This window comes from Capricornis sumatraensis, chromosome 4, assembly GCF_032405125.1.
Source record: "Capricornis sumatraensis isolate serow.1 chromosome 4, serow.2, whole genome shotgun sequence".
Taxonomy (NCBI): domain Eukaryota; kingdom Metazoa; phylum Chordata; class Mammalia; order Artiodactyla; family Bovidae; genus Capricornis; species Capricornis sumatraensis.
Genome location: NC_091072.1, coordinates 153,238,682 through 153,257,304, shown reverse-complemented (window position 1 = coordinate 153,257,304; position 18,623 = coordinate 153,238,682). Strand labels below are relative to the sequence as shown.

At 54.2% G+C, this 18,623-nt stretch overlaps 1 protein-coding gene across 3 annotated transcripts in view; it reads left to right on the top strand.

Moving 5' to 3' along the window:
• Window positions 1-18,623, top strand: part of MICAL3 (microtubule associated monooxygenase, calponin and LIM domain containing 3) — a 73,889-nt gene that overhangs the window by 18,731 nt on the left and 36,535 nt on the right. For 2 of the 3 annotated variants that reach the window (XM_068969811.1, XM_068969812.1), the window contains exons 16-18: window positions 9,581-9,767; window positions 12,842-12,930; window positions 13,620-13,707. In XM_068969811.1, the coding sequence (XP_068825912.1) occupies window positions 9,581-9,767; window positions 12,842-12,930; window positions 13,620-13,707 (364 nt within the window). Of the gene's footprint in view, window positions 1-3,035; window positions 3,135-4,747; window positions 4,805-6,758; window positions 6,867-9,015; window positions 9,124-9,580; window positions 9,768-12,841; window positions 12,931-13,619; window positions 13,953-18,623 lie in introns of those variants that run through there. The other variant, XM_068969813.1, reaches the window with a different exon arrangement.

Below are 18,623 nucleotides of genomic sequence, written 5' to 3'. Positions count from 1 at the left end.
CTCATGCCTCAGGCGTCGGTGCCGAGGAGCCTGCAGCCCAGGCCCCGTCCCACCTCGGGAACATGGGATGCTGTCCGCCAGAGGAAGTTGGTCCTCATTTTCCAAGTGGCAGTTAGTGGTTTAGGCTCAGAGCAGTGAGCTAGGGAAAAGGATACTCAGAATTACAGCTCTGTCTATCTTCTCCTTTGCATTTGTTTTTGACCTAGTTGGGGGTTTGGTTTTTTTTTTAAGTGTAACCTATATGTCTTCTTTATAAGTGTAACTTTCTAGAATTAATTCTGTGAGCCCTCCTTCAGTTCTTAGATGTGTGTCTGTGTGCTGTGAGAATCTTCTTCGTGTCTTCTACCTTAATGTGTGTGTTTTTGTTTTTCTGTCTCCATGTGCTGTCCCTCCCCGCACTGGCCTGTGTGTTCCAGCCGACACAGGAGCGTGGGGTCAGCCAGCCGTCCCGCTGCCTGCCCGAGCAGGGTCGCTCTGCTCCCACCCCCCAGTGGAAACAGGTAAAGGAACTGCCCGGGCCCAAGCCTTCCCACCCGCTCCTCCTCTGAGCCAGCTTGGTGGAGGCCTCACTGGGGCCCCGGGTAGGGATCTGTGCGCATTTGAGTAGACTCCACGAAGATTCAACAGAGAGTACTGACAGTATCAGGTGTCCCAAATAGCTCAGTTGCTAAAGAATCTGCCTATAATGCAGGAGACCCTGGTTCGATCCCTGGGTCGGGAAGATCTGCTGGAGAAGGGATAGGCTACCCACTCCAGTATTATTTGGCTTCCCTTGTGGCTCAGCTGGTAAAGAATCTGCCTGCAGTTTGAGAGAACTGGGTTCGATCCCTGTGTTGGGGAGATCCCCTGGAGAAGGGAAAGGCTACCTGCTCCAGTATTCTGGCCTGGAGAATTTCATGGACTGTATAGTCCATGGGGTCGCAAAGAGTCGGACACGACTGAGCAGCTTTCACTTTCACTAACAGTATCGCTTGACCTCTATAACCCTTCAGTTTTGGGAATCCAGTGAGCAGGCTGGGCTGTTTGTTTAGTGCTGAAACCAGCTGGGACTGTGTGGTGAGGTTCCGGAGTCTTTGGGGTTTTACTCTTATAACCTTTGTCCCAAGTTGACCTTTAGCTGACTCATGTCTGCATGACCCTTGGAGGACCATCCTGAGTTTGAGGCTTGGGGCAGTGGGTCTTTCCTGTTAAACAGGAAAATGTTATCCAGGTAATAGTTTCAATTGTGGTTTGTTTCCTTGTTTCAAATCATGGACAGCGATCTGTACACTTTCTTGGTGTTTTAGCTACATTTAAAATATCCTTTTTAGAAATTTTCACTAAAGTTTCTGCAGAAACTCCTGTAGAGCGACTTCTACATGGTAGAGTAGGGCAGAGAGAGAGGAGGTGGCGCCTGTCGGTCACAGGAAGCCCGTCAGCCACGGGAGGCCTTTGCTCCGTCCCTCCTGCGTCAGGAGTACGGCCTGGGTATGCTGTCTCGTGGTTTGGAATCACTGAGGACTAGGGTTCTGAGCGGTGGTCGGGTGTGTGGCCATGGTGCCTTCCTGTGCTGGGAAGTGCTGGGAGGTGGTGAGTTAGGTTTAGTTGAATGACTTTTGGGGCAGATTGTTTCTTTGTTAACCTTTCTTTTAAGAATATGCACATAAGGCAGGCCTGTGAGGCTGAAATGGAAGCTTGGGAGCAGAGTCCAGACTCACCACGAAGCCAAGCTGCCTTTTGGTGTGCTTGGGGAAGGGTGGTCTTCTGAGAAAAACTTGTTAGCAATTGATTTCTGTTTTACTGACTTACCCTTCTCCTTGAGTAGACTCTCTGAGTTAAAGGTCAGTCTTTAATGGAGGATCCCTGAAAGGGAAGATGAGCTACTTTCCCAGGTTCTTACACTCATCACAGAGGTGGCCTGAGACAGGAGCCCAGTCTCTGGGTGAAGAGATGACCTTGAGAGTCACATCCTGGAGTGGTCCAGGGCAGGGACCCCTGCCAGGCTGCAGGGGCGCCTGGAGCCTCAGCCCGTATGGGTGATCTGCAGTCACGGTCAGTGGAGTTGAGTACGTACTGCCAGCTTCTCCAGGCAGAACAGAACCTTTAAAGTCAAGTCTGGTCTGGGAAGGGGCAGCGGAGACGCGGGTTAGAAGGCGCAGCCGGGTCTCTACACCCGTCAGCCCTGTGCTGTGTGCTGTGTGAAGCAGAATTGTCAGCCTGCCCCGCTGTGGGGGGACCGTGACCCCAGTTCATCCCCTCATGGGTGCATCATATCACGGATGACACATCCCCAGCACTGACTCGGATGGTGTCATGAGCCTTGCTTTGCGCACCTAGTCCCTGAGAGAGAGAACACTGCCAGGTGCCACCCAAATGGGGACGCAGGAGGCCTCCTCTCGGGGGTTGGGGGGCAGACAGGAGTGGTGTTCCTGCCTCCCCCCTCCCGGGCTTTGCAAGCAGCACCCCACACGTCAGTCTGGGTGTAAGAAAGCTGAGGCTCCTCTGACCTAGGAAGCTGGTGGTTTGTTAGGCACCAAAGGGTTCCTGTGCTGGAGACAGCCCCTCGGGAAGTGGACGCCGTGGAAAGGGGCATCCGGGGAAGTGGTCTGCGGACATTGTGGGGTCAGTTGGCAGAGGTGCTCTTCTTGTCTCCTGTCTCCTGCTTTTTCCTGTGTTTCCTTGCTCATCTCCCAAACCTTTCGAGTGGGAGTGAGGGTATGTCCTGGGCCCCTCTCTCCTGCCCCCAACTTTCTTGATAAACCAACAAAGAAGAATATGCTCCAGGTCTGTGGGATTTAGAAAGTGCTGCACCGTAGGTCCTGAGGCCCCAGCAGCTGCACGAAACTCGGATCTGCAGACGGTGCGCCTCCAGCCAGAGGTTGACGGCCAGCAGGGCGGGTGCTCCCCGAAGACACGGATTTGTGCTCACGGAGGCGCGGGGTTGGGGAGGGGTCTCAGGGTGCCTTTGGCAGGTGCCTCTCGTCCTTCCAGAACCAGCCTCAGTGTGGCCGTCTTTTCACCTGTGTTCTCTTTGTTTGTGTCTGTTGGTGTAAAAGCGACGGGACAAGGAGCGTTCTCGGACCTGCCCCAAAAAAGTGATCACCCTCTCTCCTCCCCCTACTCCGCCTCCCTGTCGGGCACGTGGCGGCCAGCAGGTGACCCCCTCTGCATGCTCTGCTGTCCTGTGTGTCTGCCTGGCTGTGTGGGTGGCTAGGGTGGAGACCAAGTCAGAGTGCGCCCGTTTCCGTGGTGACCGGTACTGGTGGGCCTCAGGGTAGCAATGGTACGGTCAAACCCTGGGTGGTGTAATCCAGTCCCGTACCATAAGAAGGTGACTGTGCGGCTGTAAGCTAAAATGTAAACTGCACTGGCCCGGACACAAGGCCTCACAGCTCGAGCACACTGTCACGTGGCCCTGCTGGAGCCAGCCACGTGGGTCTTGCTGCCCAGGGAGACGCAGTTCAGGTGGGGTTTGGAAGCTTTTTCTAAGGCTTCACTTTATTAGTTTGGTTCCTTCTGATTTTGGGAGCCTCCCTCCTGTTTATCTGGCTTTTGCCAACAAATGGCTGCCCTTTTGTCCACCCCTCTCGCTCTTCAGGCAGACACTGGAGAACTGCTTCATGGCAAGTGGGCCACGCATGTGTTTGTGGCCAGCACGCCCATTGAAAGTGCGGTTAGAGCACAGCATTTTTGACTTGTGTTGCACGTCTCTGTAAAATAAAACACTGATTTTAAAGAAAGGCAGGATCTATGGAAAGACATTTCCTTAGCTATGGTAGCCTGTTCAGGAAGCGACCTTGTGCTGTGTCTGATGAGCAAGCCCCGCCGATGTCCCTGGGTCTGGACCCTGAGCCCTTGTGGGGCCGTGACTGCCCTGGGCCCTGTCCGTGCCAGAGAACAACTGCGGGCGTTTCCTGTGAGCCAGGCAGAGTTCTGAGCGCTGTCCTGTGTCATCTCAGTCTCTTCTCACGATAAACCTACAAGGCAGGTCCCGTTAGTGTCAACCTCTTACAGCTGAGGAGACAAAGGCAGAGGGTGAGGAGGCCAGGTCACGCAGTGAACAGTGATCCAAGAGCTGAGCCCGAGTGTGTGACTCTGGAGCCTGAGCCCTGGCCTCATCTGGCCCTCAGGGACCCCCCTGCTCATGGGCTCCAGAGAAACTTGGAAGCTTTGGGTCAGTTTTGCACAGGCGCAGGGCCATACAGTGAATCCTGGGTTATCCAGAGTGACCAGAGGTGTCCACAGCCCCATGACTGCTCCTCAGGACGGCAGGGGCCTGTGTACCGGGCCTGTCCGCCCATGCACAGTTCTTTGTTCTCCTCGCCCGGTCCTGTGATCCTGTTCAGGGACCATGCCCCACCCTGGAGTTTCCTGTGGACTGTTATCATGGTCATTTACTCCAGCCGATTTCCACCTCCCCACCTTTCCTTCCTAATGTCTTGTTGTGGAAAGCTTTGCCCTTCTAACCTGCCTCTCCTGTTAACCTCCCATTGAATGCCTGGCCATGTGCTGCTGTGTGGAAGAAACATGTCTGCTCCACCTTTGTACTAACCGTATCCCTTTATCCATGTGGCTGGCTTGTAGGAGGACAGCTGTGCTGGGAGTTGTCCTTGGGTGATGGGGCTTTGATGTGGATGGGGTTGTGGTTGCTGGGGGCAACAGGCCGCAGGATGTGTGTTGAAATGAATTCTGACTCTGTCACACTGTCACTCACTGGTCCAGATAGAGAGTTTGGATGGAGCTTAAGTTTCTGCTTTGTTGCCAACAGACACACAGGGATCTTGATGCCGACAGCCGTGGCAAGCAGAGCCCCCAGCACGAGAGGGTAAAAGCATGCCCGTGGCATGGGATGCTGGCAGCCACACAGATGCGGCACGCTAGGGCAGGGAGCCGGGGGGAGGCAAGTGTGGCCCCTGTCCCTTGCTTTTTGCACACTCTGGTCACCCAGCCAAGAGCCAGAACTCTTTGCTCGCAGTGATAACCCATGGGAATAGCATTCCTGGAGAGCATCCGTCCATTCCAGAAAAGAACCCTGAGATGTGTGCTTCTATGAAAGGCCTCTTCATCCTGCCCTCAGCCCCCTTTCCCACCCTTAAATACGTGCCTTTGACTCCAGGGGAAGGGTCAGGATCCAGAAACGGGAGGAACTTGCTTGGCTCTTCCGCGAATCTGGGATCTCGAGGTAGAAATCCCAAGGAAGCCAGAGCTCTTACCAGCGTGGGGAGTTTTCAAGGATGAAGAGGACAGGGCAGGGAAGGAAGGTGACGGCGGAGTCTGTGATGGGGAGCTGTTGATCCTCTGTCTGAGAAACTAGGGGGCAGACGGCCAGTCACACTTGACCATCGAATAATCTGACGAATAGCAGAGATGCCCATGTAAAAGCCTACTGACGTTATGGAACGTTCTTGGTTGTTGTTACCCTTTAATTGATCCCTGAGTGGGTGCCTCTCTGCAGCCAGAGCGAGAATCAGCTCTCGCTGTTCATTTCATGTGGGCCTTCTCTTTTTTTCTTTTTTTTGGCTTCCCTCTGTCGTTGCTCTCTGAGAAGTGTGCTCATGACTGAGCAGTAGATCTGGCTCCCCGGGGCCCATCGGGAAAGTAGCAGTAGCCCTGTGTCTCTGTACTGTCACCAGGGCAACGGGAAGCAGGTCCCTGGGGCAGGAGGTGGGGCTGGGTGGCCTTTCCACGTCACCCGTGTCACCATGGCCTCTCTGCATGTGCCAGCCTCTTTCGTCCTTCTTCCCAGGCTGGTTCCTCTCAAGAAGAAATCTCAGCTCTGCTTTGGGGAATGCATATTTGAGGTGGGGGGTCCCAATGATTTTGACTGAAGCAGAGCCTCAGCAGGAGCAGAGGGAAGAGTGGTGAATGAGAGGAGAGACTGGACAGAGCAGCAGCTAGAAGCTTGGGGCTGCAGGGCGCAGGGGGAAGCGGTCAGGTTGGTAGGAAGCTCCTTTCATCATCCTGGGGCCAGTTTCCAGGTTCCTCAGCACAGGGCTCCCGTCCAGGTGCTCTTGAGGGTTACTGCTTATGTCCCTGCCAGACTGTTCCTCCACCTCCCCCATACAGCTATGCGTTTGCCTGCTTCTCTACCGTCCAGGGAGTTCAGTCTTTCTATCTGAGCCTCTAAAGCAGAGGCTGGTGACACTCTCCATCACCCCATCACACCTGAAGCTTTGCATTTAGTGTGAGCTGAAGTAGGGGAGCTCAGAGCCGAGAGGTGCCTCTTCCCTGCACCCCGCAGGTATCTCAGCCCAAACCTGCAGGAAACGAAGCAGTTACCTCTCACTGAGTTCTCAGCCCCTTCTCGCTGGGGCCCGGAGAATCTGGCTGCTGGGCCCACTAGCTTCATGTGCTGCATGGGGACTGCAGAGGGTTGTGGGCTGGCTCCAGGGTCAGCTTGGCTTCTCTCAGCCCCACCAGAAGAAGGAGGAGCCACTTTCCTGGCTTTTGTGTAGAAAGAGTGAGCTTCACTGCAGATCTGCTGTCCCTGTGGTCTCCTCCACGTGAGGCCAGCAGGGTGATGAGCTGGTGGAATCCCCTCTGCCCAAGAGAGATTCCAGCTCAGGCCATGAGGGGCTCGGTGGAGTGCACAGGATGTGTGGGCTGGAGACCGCCTGGAATGAGCCATTGCTGCTTCTGGAACTGAGTGTTTTTTTTTTACTGCATTTGTAATCCAGATAAAGGGTCTGAAACTGCCAAGTTGCTTGTGTTCAGGACAGTGTGTGACTTTTAATTTCATATTTCCTTAGGTTTTTTTTTCTCCATCTTGTATCTTGTAGCCAGAGCCTGAGCCTTCGCGTCGATTTTTTGTCGATCAGTGGGAGCTTTCTCTAAGCCTCCGCTCCGCCAGCCGCCCTGCTTCTCCCTCCTCCGACTCCCTCCGACAGGTAGCTTGGCCCAGTCGGGACAAAGCTGCTTCCTCTCCAGCCTCCACTCTCTTCTCCTACACAAACATCCTTCCTGTCTCCTTAGGGACCCAGCTGTGTGTGTCCGTCATGCATGTGAGGGTGGTAGGCGTCCACCAGAGTTCAGGCGCTTGCTCGCTTCACTGCAGCTAGTTCTGTCCACTTTGGCCCGCATTCACCATATTCCACCCCTACCAGTTAATGATAGAGTGTTTTTAACTCCACGTGGCTTCCTATTAATGCGTTATAAAATAAGAACTGTAGTGTAATTAAATCTCCTAAAGGGAGTGGTGGCTACCCAGTATTCCAGGTGCCTCTTGAACTGTAGTCATGTGAGGAATGAGCTCTGCTGGGTCCTGCGATGGAGCTGACCCAGACGTGCAGGGTTTGCAGACAGGTGGCAGGGCCTTCGGCCTGTTCTGTCTGTCTCCCTGTTCCTGAGCTGCTGGCAGACTGTGCAGAATGGAGTGCGTGTGGTGGCCACAGTGTCAGTCCAGAGATAGCGACATTGCAGCTGTTTCTTGAGAGTCGGGAGAAGAAAACCATCTGCTGTTCATGCTAAAAAACAAAGAGAACTGAAGGTGACGGGTGCTTTTATGCCAGGCAGCCCTGGGCTGCGCTTGCTGAGGGTGCTGGTTTCTGATGGGAGCACAGGGTGAGCCGGGATGACCCCGAACTTGCTCCGTGTCACAGCCTTCAACGCGGTGTCTGCTCTGTGCTCTCACTCGTCTGCTGCAGGGGATGTGCTGTTTTCTGCCCCTGGGGTTAGCTTGGCTGCACCTGAGTGTCTGTCTGTTCCAGGCTTACGCTTCTCTCACGTCTCTATCTAAAGAGGACTTAGGTCTAAGAGCCACTTGTGTTTCTCGACCACCGATGGGTATGAGCTGTGCGTTAATGAGCAAATGGCACTAATCTTTGGAAATCTCCTTATTTTAAATTGAAAACATAATTGAGTCCTCAGCTCCAGCTGAACCTTGGGAACTGCTCGATGCACTGCTGCTGTCCTCATAGTTGCTGGAGCGTTTTCCCGGAGTGTTCCTCTGGTGTCCTCGCCTCATCCGGGATGTGCCGGTGCTCAGGCTGGTGGTTCTCTCCCATACGGCTGTCTGCCGGGGTTGCTGGCATCCCCAGCCCTCCTGCACGTTCTGGGTGTGGAATGAGAGAGAGGGCTCCTCAGGCCCGCGGGCACACAGCTGCTGAGAGTGTCACACACACGGGCTGCGGGCGAGGCTTTGGCCTCACTCCCTGCAGACGAGCTCAAAGCAGGGTTTCCACAAGAAGGCTTGCCATTGAAATGCGTAGTTTTCTCCTGTGACTTCTTCAGCTTTGCTGGAAAAAGGATTGAGGTGGTTGGATTTTTTTTCTTTTGTCTCGTTTCAACTTAATGAAGGACCCCTCCTGGATGGAAGCACATCTGGCTTCCACAGCAGCCCTGCAGACTCCTGCAGCGGCTTCAGCAGTGCCCTGGCCAGCCTGGACGGCTTTGGCCGCGGGGCCCAGGGGAATACAGAACTCTCCACAGGAGAACGGGCAGAGGAAGGTTCTTCCTGGTAAAGCCAGGGCCTCTGATGCCCAGCACGGGGGCTCTGAGTGCAGCAGTTATCAGTGATGAGGGATGTCATCCCCAGGAACACACATTACCCAGGTGGAGAGTTGGCCTTGCTGTCTTTCTGTCAGTAAATGAGGAAGCAGCTCCCCAAGCCCTCTCCCAGGCCGGGGACATGCCTGCTGTCTGGTGCCTGCTGTCTACGAGGTCGGTGAGGGGGTCCCCTCGAGTTCTTTTTATGCAATTTGAGCCACTGGGCCATAGGCCCTTCCCACTCCTGTCTTCTCACATCCACCCTGTCCTGCCCGGCCCCTGCACTTCATCCAGAGGTGTGAGAGGGACCAGGTTCTCCTTGCTGGATTTGACTGTCTCTGCAGCCTTGCCCCGCCTGTGCTGGCGCCAGTGTGTGGGCACTGACACCTGTCCCCTGCTCGTGGGCACTGTGTTGGCATGTTTGTGGCTGCACCTTGTGTTCATTTGATACCTTTCAAAGATTCCCCCCCGCCCCCGTCTTCTTAATTTATGTATTTTTTTTTCCTTCTCATTTTCCTTCTTTCTGGTCATTTTACAATCTCCAATCAATAGAAGTATATAAAGATGTACACGGGCGGAGTGAGCTCATTGGCTGAGCAGATAGCCAATCAGCTTCAAAGGAAAGAACAACCCAAAACCCTTCTAGACAAGAAGGAACTGGTAAGATACGCTAAGGGCACTGTCTGTCTGGATAAGGCAGCTCTGGAGAGCACGCCTGCTTTGCTCTAAGTAGCTCTAGTGACATACGCAGCCACTATGTGCCATGTGGTGGTGGTGGTGTTGTTTTTTTTTCTTTTCTGAGGTATCTGTATTTTGCAACTGACCTTCCAGGGCTGAAATTGTTGTTTAGAATGTTGTGTGAACGGTATACACAGAATCTCCTAGTGAGTGCTCTAGGGTCCAGGAGCCTGTGTCCATGGAGAACCACAGGAGCACCTTCAGATCAGAGTCTGTTGAAAGAACTTGGTTTGATCGTTAATAAATGGCAGAGAACAGACTCTCTGCCGAGTGCTGCTTGGGCACGAGGCTCTGGTCCTCAGGCTGAGCCGCTTAGTGAGGGTCGTGCACCCGGGGAGTGCTAGGAGACCTCTCCCTGACCTGTGCCTCCCTCCCCCAGGGCTCCATAAAGAAGGAGTTCCCACAGAACGTGGGAGGCAGCGACACCTGCTATTTCTGCCAGAAGCGGGTCTACGTGATGGAGCGGCTGAGCGCCGAGGGCAAGTTCTTCCACCGGAGCTGCTTCAAGTGTGAGCACTGCGCCACCACCCTGCGCCTGTCGGCCTATGCCTACGCCCTCGAGGACGGTGAGTTCCCCGTGCCGGAGGTGCACCCGGACATGGCCCCCACCGCTTGCTCGCACAGAAGCTTTTCTTTCTGTCTCTCGGGAGCATTCCCGCCCCATCCACAGAGTCACCAGGCAGTGTTGTAGATGACCGTGGAGAGGCGAAGGGCATGTGTTTACCTAAACGCCTGCCTTGGCTTCAGAGATAACGTGCTCTCCTACCTCATGGCAGGATCTTAAAATGAAAGGGGCCCAAGGAGGATAAGTCTTTTTATCTTTGCTTTAGAGAAGAAGAATCACAGTCCTAAAAAACCGCGTTTCTTGCCTGAGGTCAGTGGCAGCACATTGAAACTAAGTCCTCAGCCACTGTTCTCGGACTTTGGCTTCCCGAAGGTGCCCGAGTTGTGCGCATGCTCACCCGTTCTCTCTTGCATCTGCATCTCTGTGGAATTGAGAGCGCGTGGCACAGGCCTTCCTCTGGTTTACTGTGCTGGTCAGGCCCTGGCCTTTTGCTGTATTTGTTGATTGCTTAATGGAATGGTCTTGACGAGGCAGAAGGTGGAGGATTATGTGAACTGGTAGCAAAGCCTAATGGAGAGGCGTGTCTGCCACCTGATAAACCTTGGGGTTAACTGCAAACAGTCACCTAAGACGTTGATGATTTCTACACCTGTTCCTACAGGACCCCAGAGGAACTTTTTGAGAGGCTGTGTTACTGATCCAACAGTGAAAACACTCAGGTGAATAGGTGTGGGAGTGAATCCTCGTGGGGTGGCCTTACACAGAAGGGGGCCGCCCTGCGGTGAGGAGATAGTCCCTCCTCCAGGCTGTTTGAATAGTGAATGAGAGGAGCTGAGAAAAGCTGGCTCCTACTGTTGTAGCCCCTGGTCCTCTGGTTACACGAACGGAAAGCGAGGGCAGGGGTGCAGCTCTCCGTACCGCACATACCGGGTCTTCAGAGAACGCCTTTGATCTCCCTGATGGGCTTGGGGAGTGAAGCCTACCCAGTGTTTCTGTCTGTGAGGTTTGCCTGGAAGGATCCCTCCAGGCCCAGAGAATTGAACCACAAGTATTTTTGCCCCTAGATTCCGTGCCACACCTGGAGACACATTCTCTTGTGGGGTGGATGGAGTGTAAGCAGGCTGGGTCCTGCGTGGGATGCCCTGGCAGCAGACAGTGTGAGAATGCCTGTGGGCTCCAGGGCACAGTGCAGACTCTGACTTTGGACAGTGCAGAGGAGGAGGGACCCGTGATGCTCAGAGTGTCAGGAAGCACTTCACCTGTCCTGGGTGGACTCTGGAGAGCTGTGGGTGAGGCTTCCTTGCCTTCCTGGAATAAATCCCACTTGATAATGGTGTGTGATCCTTTCAAAGTGCTGTTCAATTTGGTTTGCTAATATTTTGTGGTTGCACGTGTGTTCGCAGGGATATTGATCTGTAGTTTTCTCGAAGGCTCCTTATCTGGCTTTTGGTATGAGGTTGATGGTGGCCTCATGAATGAGTTGGGAGTGTACCCGTGCAGCTGTCTGGATGCATTTGAGAAGGCTTGTTGTTGGTTCTTTAAATGTTTGATGGAATTCACCAGTGAAACCATCCCATCTGGGGCTTTTCTGTTTTGCGAGAATTTTAATCCCTGACTCAGTCTCCTTACTCAGTACCGGTCAGTTCAGGTTTTCTGTTTTCTTATGACTGAGATTTGATAAATTATGTTTCTAGGAATTTATTTATTTACTCTAGGCTATCTAGATTGCCAAATAGTTGTTTTTAGGAGCTTCTTAGATCCTTTGTATTTCTGTGGTATCAGTTGTAATGTCTCCTTTTGTTTCTGATTTTATTTATTTGAGTCTTCTCTCTGTTTTTCTGAATTAGTCTGATGTCAGTTTTATCTTAAGAACAATCAGTTTCATTGATCTTTTCTATCATATTTCTTGTTAGGTCTTCTTATTTTTAACTTCAAGAATAGGAAAGTTAATTTGTTAAAGGAGCCACTCTCTCCAAATGAGAAAGATGAGTGAGATTACTCCGGTTTCAACAGTTTCTCTAACAGGGTCTGTCCTTTAATTTTCAAAACCTTGACTGTAAGTGGGAATAAAGAAAGGGCTGAGAAAAAAACACCCCTCTGTGACTGAATTCCACTACAAGCGTCATGGGAAAAGCCAGGGTTGGCATTAATCAAGCTTGTGATCCCACCTGCAGCAGGACACACGTGTTATGCAGCAATGCACACATTATGCAGCAGGACATGTGTTATGCACTAGGACACACATGAAACAGGACACACATCTTGTGCAGCAGGACACGTGTTATGCAGCGGAACACACACGGTACGCAGCAGGACACACATGTTACGCAGCAGGACTCATGTGTTACACAGCAGGATACACGTGTTGCGCAGCAGGACACATGCGTTGCACAGCAGGACACACACGTTGCACAGCAGGACACACATGTTATGCAGCAGGATGCAGTGTTACACCAGGACCCAGGCAGGCCAGGCAGGCACAGCTGAGCACTGGGGAACACTTTCAGACCCTGAGGATGCCCCGTGTGCGCTGATGCTCCTTATTAGGCTTAATTCTGTTTTGTTCTAGTCACAGTCAGTTACAGGATTTTTTTGGTTTGTTTTGCATTGTCTTTAATGCTGATCTGACCCACTAAGGATCTGAGCTGCAGTTTGACCAGCGCCAAGTCGCACATGGTTGCCCGAGGGCCGCGGCAGAGCTAGTGTTCAGTGCTGCCCCACCCGTGGCAGCCTTCGTGCCTCCAGCACTGTGTTCATTCTCGGTTCCCCCAGAAATGCTCCTCCAGCTCTTCATGTGACCACATCTTTGTTCTGCACACACAGCCACTTTGTTTGCTGGCCCCGTTGTACAGGCTGCAGTCTCTGCTCTGGGCCCTGATTGGGTGATGGCTCCGTGGCCTCCACACATCCGGGCACAGGGAAGAGGAGGGCCTGGCTTCCCTGGATGAGAACCCTGGCTTGGCCTGAGCAAGGTCGGGCTGGGGCAATGGGGACGCGTGTGCTAAGACCAGCAGTCAAGTCTGGCATTTCAGAGACTTGCTCACTACCTCTTCCCCTGCTCCTTGCTGCCTGCAGGTAAATTCTACTGCAAGCCACACTACTGTTACCGGCTGTCTGGCCCTGCGCAGAGGAAGAGACCGGCAGGGGCGCCTCTGTCTGGAAAGGTAATGGGGCTGGGCCGCAGGGGTGGGGGCACCAGGTGACCGTCCAGTGTGGTGGCAGCTCAGGCATGGCCAACAGACCCTGAGTGACCACTGAGCAGCCCTTCCTGTGAGTGGGAGGGTCTGAGAAGTGGTCTTGGTTTGATTTGGGGAGGGGCAGCATGTCAGGACTCATCGAATGTTGGGTTTCACTATGGAAGTGTTCTTGACAGCACCTGAGCTACTCTAGCAAGAGTGTGTTCACCACTCCTTTCTGTTCGTTCTGTATAAAAAAAAGCCTTTTGCCTTGAAAGTTTCACCTTTCCTGAGAAGAGAACGCTAGAAAAAGACTTGGCTCGAAATAAATGTTCTGCAGCCAACTCCTTTAACTTTGTTTATTCTAGGGACCACTCATCTAAGAACTTTATTTTAAAAGACTGAGCATAGTCAGCTCCCTGCTTGTCTTTTCAAGTGAGCTTGGTATCCTCTCAGATGGGGTGTCCCTGTGTGTGTCGGCAACTGACCATTGCTTCCTGGAGGGCCTCTGGGGTGGCAGAGAGCCCGTGGGAAGGGGTACCAGGCACCTCTGGACCGTGACTCCTGGGACCCCCGTGATGTGTGTCCTGGCACTTCTCTGGGTTGCCTGGTGACCACAGCCAGGTGCCACTGTCTCTTGAGACGTGGTGCCTCACTCAGTCATCTTCCTCTCCTAGGAGGCCCGGGGACCCCTGCAGGACAGCCCCGCCGCAGATGCCAGCGGACGGCCCAGCACCAGTGCCAGCCCTGCCGAGAGAAGCCCAGGTAGCCTCACTTCCTTGTTTGGCTGGGTGGCGCGTCACTCGCTCGGCCTCTGCGACATGGCCAAGGGGATGAGCCAGCACCTCCAGTGCAGCATTTCATCGATTGGGCATCAGGCGGCCCAGAACCCTCCGGACTCCTTTTTCATGTGCCAGCTGCTTGCGTTCGGGGTCCCCTTCCTCTATGGGCTGTCGGAGGTGCTGGTGCAGATCCGAGGGGAGTTTCACTGGCCCACTGTGAGCCAGTAGGGCACCATCAGGTCAGTGGCATCGCCCACACCTCGTGCCGTCTGTTCCAAGTCTCAGAGTTTTATTGCCGGGCCCTGGGACCTGCCCACATCCATCAGACATCTGGGGGCCAAGCCCAGGCCTGCCCAGAGAAGAGGAGTTCAGAACCGGCTACTTTTAGCACTGACTCACGTGACGAGCCAGGGCGGCAGGGCCTTCCCGTGGTCCCTCGCAGTGGGCTCCTCGGGCCGAGCGTGGGACTGTGAGAAGGTCCCAGGGATGCACACAGGCCCACCTGCACTGGGTCCCCTCTGTCCCCTTCGCTGCCCTGGTGTCTGGGGCGGCTGCTGCTGCTCTCCCCACACCCGTGACCACTGGAGGACAGGCCCTGGCTGGCTCCACGTTAACCTCTTCCTGCATCAGGAGGCGAGTGCCGCCACCCCCACTTCTGAAAACACATTTATTCTGATCTCGGAAGGCAGGAAGAGAAGGGCTCACGGAACCAGCTTTGTTGTGAAGAATAGTGTTTTTCTCCTTAAAGCCACTTCTCCCTACTCTCTGCCAAAGCAGCCTGTGTGGTGTGCCCACAGTCCCACAGATGCGGGTGGTCCCGGGGACCTGTGCAGCCCCGCCTGGTCACAGGCCAGCTCACTGCAGCCGGCGGGAGAGGAAGTCATCAGGGCCCTGCTCTCACCTGTCACAGGTGTCCTCCCGTCCACAGAAATCACCCTGTGGGAAGGACAGGTTATCGGCTAGATGGAGAGGAGTTGGGCGTAGGATTCCCAAAGGGAGGAGGAACGGGGTGGTCCTCTTGGTTCTCAGATGGGAGGCTGGTAGTGCTGCTCCTCTGACTGCGCTTCGGAACTCCCGGAGCCCCGGGGGCGGGACGTAGGAGAGCTCAGCTCTGCTGCTGTGTGTGCCTCACTCTGATCCAGGCAAGTCTGCAAGTGCCCTGCAGGTTGGACCAACATTTTATAGCCATGTTTAACCCACGAAGGACTTGCTACCCCTTAAGCCCCTTATAATCCATCTTTCTCATGAGGTGCTGAGGGCCCCTGAGTCGGGGAGGGGCTGGCAGAGACACGGGCGTGTGCTTTTGAGCAGGTGAGCACCACCTGGGGCTCAGCACACAGCCAGGGCGCTCAGCCTCTTGTGAACATCTGCAGAGGAACGAAGCCAGCGGAGGTCAGGCCGTTGCTGGTCATGCACTTGATCTGGTTCAGTTTGCCGTCTGACTATCTGCTTTGGAAGCGTGGTGGGCTTCAGGATTTTAGGAGCTGTGGAGAGAGAAGGGTTCCGTAGAGAAGAGGAACCTTCTCTGAAGCAGGGATAGAAGGTGAGAGCTGGGCTTGTGAATGAATCAAAGGCCTGTGGGCCTTCTTGATTTTGAGGGAGACGCACCTCTCACAGCATGTGGGGTTCAGGATGTGAGCCCCGGTTGGAGGTACCCTTTGGGCAGCAGTGAGCCAGTGCCCGGAGTGCTGGGGTCCAGTGCGTAGCTGTCTTTGGAGACCTGGGCTTTCAGAAAGATGGCTCTGAGTGTGGACACGCCCCAAGGCACCAGCACTTCCCCTCCACAGGAGAGGAGCAGGACATGGGTGCCTGTTACACGTGGCTTGACGTTGATTTCTTCTGCTCCTTTAATAGGAGAAAAAAATCCCAAACTAAAGTTTTGGTTAACTGGAACCTTGATTTGAAAAGATTCAGAAAAATTCAGGTGTTGGAGGACTTCAGAATGTGTGCTGTGGATGACAGTTGTCAGGCCAGGTCCTGGCACGTGCCCTGGGCTGCACCCTGAGCAGGAGTGAGTGGTGCGTGGAGCGTGGTTCATACCCGGGTCCCCGTTCCCCGGGAGGTGGGGCCGGGGGAGCCGTGACTGGTCGGCTGTTGCGCATCTGCCCCTTTAGTATGTGGCGTTTCCCTCCTTTCCCTTGTGTTCGCCTCTTCCACCACAGTTACTGCTGTTGCCAAAAATGCAAACACAACCCGTGAGTTAGAACCTACTCCAACGTCGGTCTCTGGCAGCCTGGCCTGCGGCTGCCGCCTGGTCTCACGTCTTCGTTTGTGATGTGCTTTTGCTGTAGAAACCCTCTTTTCTGCTCTCAGTCTGTAACTGGTTTGTCTCACGCCTCTTACACTGGCTGCTGCAGGTTCGCGGGCCTGGCACAGGCTTCCTTTCAGCACCTGCCCGTAGGAAACATTCGGAGAACAGGTAGAGAAAGAAAACCCCAGATGGTGCGTTTCCCCCTGAGTACAAGACCCTCAGTTGCGGGTTCTGAGACCGTCTCTTCATCCAGAGGACTCCCCTTTACACCTCGTATGGTGGGGATCCAGAACGGAAGTGTGCAGGTGGGGGTCATGGGGATCAGAAACGCTGTCCTTCCAGTCCCTGTGACAGACGTGGGATGGGAGGAAGCCTTCGCTGCCTCTCATCTTACAGAAAGATGATCTTAACACATAAGGCTGTCTGGCTGGGCGCTGCCTGCCCCCATCCCTGGACAGACCTGTGTGGCACCTGGGTTCTGTAGTGGGCCTGCTGAGTGAGCGCCAAGAAACCAGGCGTTTACTGCACCAGCCAGGACAGTCGCATGGCGGGACAACTCCGACCCATCCTGGGTTCCTGCCATCGGGAAGGAGTTATTACCAGATCTCCCACTGCTTCCCAAGTCTGCTTCCATTTCTGGAAAACCTGTTAGTGAGGCAGAGAATTCTGCATCCAGCTTCCCTGCCCAGTCCTGAGAGTCGTTAGCAAATGGTGATGTACGCATGTTTACATATACACATACACGTGCTTGTACCGGTTCAGCCTCATGTGTATAAGTACACGTTTACATATTGTGCCCTGAATAATAATCACAGTCCTAGTGGAGCTTTTTCTAAAGCTTCTCTTTCCTTAGTTCTGGCTTACCTGGGGACCTAGCCTATCTTAGTGTTCCGGTAGGGGTTTGGAGGGAGCAGAGAAGCCAGGCTTCCGGTGGAGGTGGAGATTGCGGGTGAATATCTCAGAGAGCAAGCAGAGCATACTTCCAGCACCAGAGACCAGGGGCACAGGGCTCACTTTCAGGGGCCCCGAGGACCGCTTTGCATCCAAGGCGTGTCTGACTCCCTGGGCCTGTTACTGCAGCTTCCTGCTGTCTCTTGGTGTTTAGTGTATCTGTAGACAGTGGAATCCCATAGTCTCTCCTGAAAGTGGCCTCAGCGTGGCCTTGAAGGCCTGACCAGTGAGTTAAGGGTTCCACACCCCACTTTTCCTGAGCCATTAAGCAGAGGTGGGTCTCCAGGCATGGTACGGAGGCCAGAGCTGTGTCAGGGATGCCCGCCTTTCTACCTCCGGCCTGCCTTCTGTGCAGCTTCGTGCTTGACTTTAATCTGTGCTGTTGTGAGTTTTGGTGTGTTTCTTTGTGAGCTGTTTTTATTTAATTGTGTAACTTTGTTTTTTCTGTGAAACTTTGTTTTCTGTGAAACTAAGGTATTGTGCTTCTAATTTTTTTTTTTTTTTTAACAAATGTTACCGTTCTTATTTAAGAGAATAAATTCCAAACAATCTTCAGGTTTCTGAGTATTTCTTTTCCTCCCATTTCTCCTGATTGGAGGGTGGAAAGGGCCCACTCAGGCAGGTCTCGGAGTAGGCTTGACAGCGCTGTGCCTCAGGACTCTCGCTCTGGGGCCGGTTCGGGGGAGAGTGTAGGTATATTAAAAGGGGGAGACAGGGAACCTGAAATAAAAGGTTCCTGTCAACGGAAAGACCCCTGTTCTGGGGGTGGCGGAGCATGGTGAAAGACATTTGTTTGCTTCGTGGAGGAGGATGCCACCTGTGTCCCCCGTCCAGTCAGCCTGCATGAGGGCCCCGGGGGGACTGGCAGGTGAGGAACAGAGACTCCCCCCGAGCCAGTGTCTACCGGGGCCCCAGGCCGGTGTCTTCCTCCTGACGAGCCAGTGCCAGGCCCAGGAGCATGTAGGCACCTTTCCTCTGCTTGCGGCTCTCAGGCGACAGGAATGGTCCAGGTCTGTCCTCCCGACTCTGTTTCTCTGTGTGACACAGACCCTGAGCCGGGGGACCAGTGCTGCCTGACCGCTGGAGCCTGGAGGGCTGTGCCTCCAAGACCCTGTCACATTTGCTGTGACCTTGGCGGTGCAGCCCGTGGAGCTGGGCTCAGCCAGTGTGGGTGCTGAATTGGGCCCCGAGAGGGCGCCGCAGTGGGGCGAGGGGCACTGAGCACCCCGTCTGCACAGCTGTGCTCTAGGAGACGGGGTCTGGTGCGAAGGGCCTCTCCCCTCCACCCTTGGGTGCCTGCACGGCTGCAGCTCTTTGCTGGGTCCCGAATTTTTCTTGCCCTTTCTCAGAAATCAGTCAGTCGGGTCTGTCCTGGCCTCTGCAAAAGACTGGGAGAGAAAGAGTGAGTGAAGGCCCTGGAGAATTCCCTCTGGGTCTGTTTCTTCCCAAAACTTCTTGAAACCCAGCCTCCTCTTTTCTCAACAGTTCCCTGGCTGTTTCCGACTGGTCCATTCTCCGGGAGGGCTCCTGTGTGCATACGGGGACACGGGACAGACCCTGGGTTTCATCCTGCCCTTGAGGGACACACTGGAGACAAGCCCCCACACGGCCTTTCTGGGGTGTGGCGGCTTGCACAGGGCTTTGGAAAAACTCATGCCTAGACCCCAGGCCCTTTCGTAGAGCTCTGTGACTTCCCC